We start from the raw sequence: 7494 nt of genomic DNA, 5'->3' as shown, positions 1-7494 counted from the left end.
TTCTATCACTGTGATCCTGGTCCTGTGCAGGACCGGCCCAGGAGCGCCGTGGATCAGATGGGGTTCGGGGAGCGGGAGGTGGGCAGGACGAGGATGAGCGTGGAGGAGCAGCTGGAGAGGATGAGGAGGAACGCCGAGGCCTCGTCGCTCCGGGAGAAGAGGAGAGAAACCCCGTCTCGATCGCCCTCCTTCAACAAAGACAACCCGTTCCTCACCCTGCAGGTGAAGTCACCGGGTCTCAGGCTGTCTTCTTCTTTAATGACAGTTTACTCTTTATACAGCACCCATCTTTTCTCCTTTTGAAACCAAAGCAGAAACAGATTGTAGAAGAAACATCATGAATGCTGCAATTACAAAAAACAACAATAAAAGTCAAATGATTTTCTGAGTTTCTCTTCATGGAAAGTGTTTGGACTGCTGCCTTGTGATGACCACCACACATTAAAGTTCATCTATCCAGTGAACAGAATATAAAACAGAGAAATGTCCTGAGAGTAAAGTGCAGAGAGGTTGTTTGGTCTTGTGTTGATGCTGAATCACTTTGAAGGCCTTCATGTGGTTAATGTGTGCGTGCAGAGTCGGGCGCAGGCGGAGGGGGCGTGTGCGGACCCCGTGGAGCTGGAGGCGGCTCTGCAGCAGCTGAAGGTGTCTCACCTGGAGCGGGGCGGTGAAGCTGCGGAGGTGGAGGAGACCGACACAGAACAAACAACGCAGGTTTGTTTGACTCCTTTCTGTTCAGGTTACAAACACGACGCTGCAAACCCTTCTCTTCTTCTATTCATGGAAACGCTCTTTTACCGCCACGGCGTGATCACACCTGAGAGCAACTCTGAAGCTTTTCAGCACGAAGGCCCCGCACTGATCTGTGTTTGAATAAAAACAGCAGCTACAGCTCGCTCCAGTCCAGAGAGAGAAAGCTTTACCGAAACACCTGAATGATCAAAAACAAAACAGGAAGTCAAACATGACTGCACAGAGAGAAAGTCGCTCCCGCTCATCACATCTTTGTTTAGCCAGCGAGGAATGACATCACATTTCACCGCTCTTTGTGGACGATGCTTTGAAACGTGCTTCGCTGCACTTCTTCGTTTCACAGATAGATTTTAGAGCGTTTCAGGTTTTGAGCTGAATTAATGTAGGAGAAGAGTGAACTGAAGTCGACCGTGACGTCATGTGACCCTTTATCTCAAACACGAGAGGATAACTGTGAGAGGAAGAAACAGCGGTCAAAGTGGCGTGCACTGTGGATCCATGAACAGAAGAGTAAAGGCTCACCTGGGACGCCAGGTGTTTCCGTTCCCTCTGGAGGTGTCGTGGTGCCAATCAATGAAACACAGTCATATATGTATATTTACAAAGCAGATCCTCACATGGTTTCTATTGGACGTCTCTCAGGAGGAGCAGAGAGCGGAGGAGGTGACAAACGAGGAGTGTGAGGAGGAGCAGCAGGACGAGGACGTGACCCTGCAGAGTGAGAAGGAGCTGCAGGCTGAGAGCAACAGCACCGAGAACCAGGTGCTGAAAGTGCACAGCAGGAAGACAGACTGTTCAGACCCTGTCTCTTTCATCAATATAATATCTGTGTGTGTGTGTGTGTGTGTGTGTGTGTGTGTCAGCGCTGTGAGAGCCAGAGGGTGGTGATCCTGGACCTGCACACAGAGCCTCGGCGTGTGGAGATCGTGAACTTTCAGCCCTTCGAGGATGACGAGAGCAGAGACCAAGACCTGACCAGCTCGCCGACAAACACCACCACTGAAAGCAGGTGTGTGTGTGTGTGTGTGTGTGTGTGTGTGTGTGTGTGTGTGTGTGTGTGTGTGTGTGTGTGTGTGTGTGTGTGTGTGTGTGTGTGTGTGTGTGTGTGTGTGTGTGTGTGTGTGTGTGTGTGTGTGTGTGTGTGTGTGTGTGTGTGCGTGTGTGTCACCTGCTCGCCTCCTACATGACCAAACTGTGGGGGCTGAAAACACCCAAAACAAAGTGGGGGGGGGGTTTTGTTGTTGTTTTGTTTTTAGAACAAGCAGCCACCATTCTTGAGATTTTCTCATTGAAGTGTTTAAACATTTATATATACATCTATATTATCTATACATACTTTGTATAGAGTCAATCAATCAATCAATCAATCTTTCTTTGTATAGCGTCAATTCATAACAGGTGTTATCTGGAGACACTTTACATAAAGCAGGTAAAGGACCTTACTGATGGCTATATAACAAGAGCCCAGCTTAATCCGTCATAGAAGAACAAACTTCCCTTTAACAGGCAGAAATCTTCAGCAGACCCGGATCATGACGGAACAGCCATCTGCTAAACTGAGCTGGGCTTGAAAATGGGACAAGAAATAATAATAGTAAATATAAAGATAGAGACAGCAGTAATAAGTTATGAAGCTGGGAGAGAGATAAGAGATCCTGGTGCCAGTTCCCCCGGTAGTCTAAGCCTATAGCAGCATAACTATGAGCTGGTCCTAAGCCGGCCCTAACTATAAGATTTTAGTTTGAAGTCTATTTTTTAAAGTACCTAGTGTGTCTGCCTCCCGGACGCCGACTGGTAGACGACTCCAGCAGGTCTGATAACTGCAGACTCTACCTCCCACAGTGCATTTAGAAACGACCTGCTCACACGTCTCCTGATTGTAGCTTCCAGACTCCGGAGCCTGAGACGCCGAGCCCGGAGCCCCGGGAGGAGGAGACCAACGTGACGCAGCAAAACATCAGAGAGGAGAAGATGGAGAAAAGTCTGGACTCCAACAACCAGCTGACAACAGACGACAAGAAACACAACAACAACAACAACAACATGTTGGCTGGTAGGTGAAGAGCCTCGCCCAGATGTGGCCGTCAAAACTGAAGCGCAACATTTAGTATCTGCAGGCGATCACATTTCTGGCCCACGTGAGAAGACTTTGAGCCCTGAAGGTGAAACATAAAAGCATGACAACAACAGGCTTCATTCATGGACTGGAGGAAACAGCATAAAACATAAAACCCTCTGATTGAGAGATTTCTAACATTTATCCCTGTTTTCTATTTTGCATTCAATGTTTTGTACATGTCAGAATTTATACCCACTCAGGAGGAAGCACATTTAACTGGTGTTATGTTTGTGCAGCACTCGGCAGATATGATAGGAAAGAGCATTGTCTGCTAGCTTAACAGACACTGCCATCTAGTGGTAATTAGTGGAATTGCAACACCTATAAAAGGAGACTTTAGTGAGCGATCTTTTTGCTTCATATATTCACAGCTGCACACATTTAGGTCCCTGCAAAATGTGTGAGCAGAGAAATATCTGTAAGATGTAATGTAGAATATTCTCATTGCATCAGGCTGTTTTCTTTGCACCATGCAACCTTTAGCTTTCCCTCGGCTCTATGAGATATGACCCCTCAGGTTTTGAAGGTGTTTTTTATTATGCTGTTAAATTATTTAGAGAGAGTGAACCAGAGCTGTTCCTTTAAAAGTTGACTGCGAGCATGAATACTTAATGCACAAGAAGCTCTACACCAACAGTGAAAACAGTGTGAGCTCTTGTGTACAAAATGTGTACAGTCCATTAAAAACACATTGCAGGTTTTACAGCAAATGCACATTTAAGTTTTAAAGGTCACATGATCTCCTCTTCTTCAGGTGAAATCAGTGTCCTCGCTCCTCTTCATCATGTGTGTGAAGTGTGTTGTTGTAAATTCACTCTGATCCTGTATTTGATCATGTCTATAAACCCCTCTATTTCAGCCCTGCTCAGAACAGGCTGTTTCTGTGTCTGTAGCTTTAAATATGTAAATGAGCTGTGTCTGGCCACGCCCCCTCTCTGGAAGGGCTCGGGTGTACTCGCTGCTTTCTGGCTCCATGTCCTATTGTTTACGGTGAGAAGGCAGACTCAGAGGGCAGAACAAACACCTAGCTGTGGGAGTGTCACCCACCTGGGGGAGGGGCTACTGCCCTTTGTGATGTCATGAAGGGGAACGTCTCCAAACGGCCTGTTTGAGCAAACATTTTCTGAAAAGTGGAGCAGGCAGAAGACGGAGAGGATGGACTTTTCTCATTATTGGGGGGTTTGGAGACAGACTAGAGACACATGTTAGAGGGACATGGTGAAGTTTATTTTGTATAATGTGACCTTTGACCTCCTTGTACTCGACTACATTTTAGTTTTCATTAAATGTCTGACTCCTTTCATCCCTCTTCTCCTTCTTCTGCTCCTCCTCACAGCACAGACGTTCACCTTGGTGAGCAGCGACACGTGAACGACGCCGACCGACCTCGACGTCCCTTAAAAGCCCAAATGTAGCCAGCCTGCACCGAGCATGCTCCATGGCTTCCTGCGTTTACAACAGAACTACTTTGATACTACTGTCACCATGCCCACAAGGAGACTGAGACTGAGAGGATGGCCGCCCTGAGAATCAGACTGAGCACTCAGACGGGCCGCCGTCACATCCCGACAGAGAGGCTGACGTACTGTACCTTTAGCTCCTGTTAGCTCTGTCCATTCTGTCTGTCCCTGAGCTAAACAACAAGTCTATGGAGGCCTATTTGTCCCACAACATTCTGTGTAGAAGATGCATTGTGAAATGGTTTACAATAAATAGCCCAAATATACACGTGCACACCGGCAGAAAGAACGCTTTAAGAAAGACATCACAACATGCAGGAAAACTGTTTAAATAAGGAGGTCGGGATTATTCCCGTTTCAGCCACCTTTGTGTCTGTTCAGAGAATCTAACTTAAAACGTTTGTTTTTAGAGTTTTTATCACTTCTGCTAATCGAGCAGTTTTTAATAAAGATTAAAGTTCGGAGCTATTAGCTATTAGCTATTAGCTATTAGCTATTTTACACCTTGCCGCAGTATCCAATCAGATTAGCCCTTAGGGGACATGCATCATGGCAGAAACATTGCCACCTTTTCTCGAGATGTCGACTCATTTGTGTCGTTCCCTCAGGAGAAAACCAGCGTCGGTACCCCAAGAGAACTCAAATTATTCCGTTAAAAAACCCTCGTTTCAGATTCTGCCTAAATCAGTTTGTTTCAGCTGCTGTCTCTTTACGGCCCCGCCTCCACACGTGCCCACATTCTCCTGATTGGCCAGCTCTCAGGAAGCTTTCCAGGGGGGGTCAGAACGCTGCAGGGCTGCCAGGGGAGGGCTGCTCTCTGAGTCTATGTCAGAGGTTTTACCGGCTCACGTAGAAGGTTTCATATCCGATAACGACGCTGTGATTTTTAAAACGAGCCATTTAGCGCCCTCTGCTGACTCATCCTGGGATTTCTCCAACAAACGTTTACCAAATGATCCCAAACTTTGCCCACGTTTACTTTAGACACGCAGCATTATCACACTATGTGAGTTTAAAATAAGGATCAGCAGAATAGGTTGGATGCATATCCACGACGTGAAGTGATCACCACGATCAGAACTTTATCAAACTATTTCACAATCTGTAGGTTGGACTTGTTCCGTGGGCGATAGAGCTCCATAGAATTGTGTTTTTCTGAAACACACACCTGAATATACCGAACTTTTGCTAAGTATTGAAATCATCTTAACGTTATAATTGTTAGCGTGCTCTACTGATCTCGAGGAGGGATATTAGCTGTTACCGGGTCGCTGGAGGAGGGGAGTGTACAGCTGTATATAGGAGCTGATGACGATGGGCTAAGCACCAAATCTCGACACACATGCAGTGCTTTACTTTAACCCCAAAGTGACCGCCGACGCTCTTGGTTTGTTTCACCTGCTCTGAGTTTGAGTCTGCGTTCGTTTGAGAGCGGAGGCGCCCTCCACATCGTTTGCAACATTACACAGCGCTCCGTCTTTGGATCTACATATATAAATATATAAAAAGTATATATATGAACATAAAGCATATTTTTACTTCAACAAGGTGCCACTTCATGCTGCTGTTTTTCTCTTTTTGTTGGACGGACAGAACTCAGTATTTTGCGGAGGTTGTGAGTATTTATGTTGAGCACACACGGTATGTGAATGTTTTGTGTCTCTTTACATTTTTTCTCGTGTGGTTTACACGATGGAAGAGGTCGACAGTAAGAAGCCGAGGACGTGACTCAGATGAAGACATTTTTTAGCGTTAGACTCTGTCTCGTGTGGTGAAGAGTCGGAGGATAGCACACGTACGAAGCAATAAGTCGGACTTTGGAGCTCCAGGACATGAAAAAAGAAATTTAAAAGAGATGTATAAACTGTAAAAAAAAAATTAAAAAAAAGAAGAGAAAGAAAAGAAGTTAAATCGAGATAACATAATTTATGTACACACTGAAAGAAGAGCAGATATTATAACTATAAGAGGTTATTATTAATATTATTAGGGTCAATATGCAAAAAGTTCATACCCCATCTGTTTTATATCATGTGAAATAAATGTTGATGTTCTTAAAGCGCTGCATTTCTTTCTTTGTTGTTTGTCTGCATGGGAGATGAGATTTTGCTTTCAGGCCTCACGCTGCATTCATGCGACGTTGGAAACATCGGAGAAACGAGTGTCTGAATTGGAAAATGCACGAGAACGCCTGCTCGAAACAACTCGGTAAGAATGAGGTCGCAGACTGAATAATAATAATATATCTTATAGGTGCCTGTAAAAACCCAAAGACTTGTCATATTGGTCATCAACATGGCAGACAAAATGTTTTATTTATCTGAAGATACTTTTGATTATTTCAAGTATTGCACATCAACTTTTTGCTCAGATATAACTCGTAACAGAAACATGGTCACGTCTACTTTTTTGGATCCACGCTGTTTGTTGTTGACTTCTCAACTCGGACACTGACCATCCGAGGAGCACCTGAACGCCACGTTCTTCTCCTTTAGTTTTCTGTTTGTCTCAGGGCGAAGTAACGTTACCTGTCAATCTTGTCATCTACGCACTTAACTATAGATAACAAGTATTGTTTATCAAACATCCCCCCCGTACAGTGTGTGTGGATGGAGACATGAGCTAATCACACCTATTTTGTTTTTTGAAGCAGGCTGTAAACATGTTCATGTCTGCTGTAAAAACAGGCTGTTTGAATGGGTGTGTATGTGACTTCCTGTGCTGCTGCAGCCAGCCTCTAGTGGACACTCCAGGTACTGCAGCCAGCCTCTAGTGGACACTCCAGGAACTGCAGGATGTTACACTTCAGCATCGGCTTCATTTTTCAAGGCTGCCTCTTGGTTCGGAAGAAAAAATATCTGATTTGTTTTTAGAAAGAAACCAGTCGTTACACCGAGATAAATATATACAGTATCTGTATATTATTTCTATTTGTTTAAAATCTTTCTACTGTTAGTTTACACCGTGGCTCAGAGAGAAGCGTTATTTTTTTATTCTTCTGTATGTCCAGCACATGATGAAAACTTGACAATAAAGATAACTGACATAGGTCGAGATCTCCACTCAAGCTTTATTTATGACAGAAAATAGAGTAAAATAAAATGTAGACCTGCTTTGGACTTCCATAGATTCATAAATGAGACAGAGAAAGATGCTTTCTTA

The 7494-nt window shown here is 44.6% G+C and overlaps 1 protein-coding gene across 1 annotated transcript in view; it reads left to right on the top strand.

Annotated features, from left to right (window-relative positions):
* The window catches only part of LOC306818022 (pleckstrin homology domain-containing family A member 5-like), a 61744-nt gene extending 55353 nt beyond the window's left edge, over positions 1 to 6391 (top strand). Inside the window, 6 exon segments of the mRNA XM_079335358.1 lie at positions 31 to 222; positions 577 to 714; positions 1396 to 1515; positions 1617 to 1762; positions 2637 to 2806; positions 4209 to 6391. Coding sequence (XP_079191484.1) covers positions 31 to 222; positions 577 to 714; positions 1396 to 1515; positions 1617 to 1762; positions 2637 to 2806; positions 4209 to 4243 — 801 coding nt within the window. The 3' untranslated portion in view covers positions 4244 to 6391.
* Positions 6392 to 7494: the final 1103 nt, after the last annotated feature.

This window comes from Symphodus melops (genome assembly GCF_947650265.1).
Source record: "Symphodus melops genome assembly, chromosome: 22".
Taxonomy (NCBI): domain Eukaryota; kingdom Metazoa; phylum Chordata; class Actinopteri; order Labriformes; family Labridae; genus Symphodus; species Symphodus melops.
This window is presented reverse-complemented; position numbering and strand designations above follow the sequence as displayed.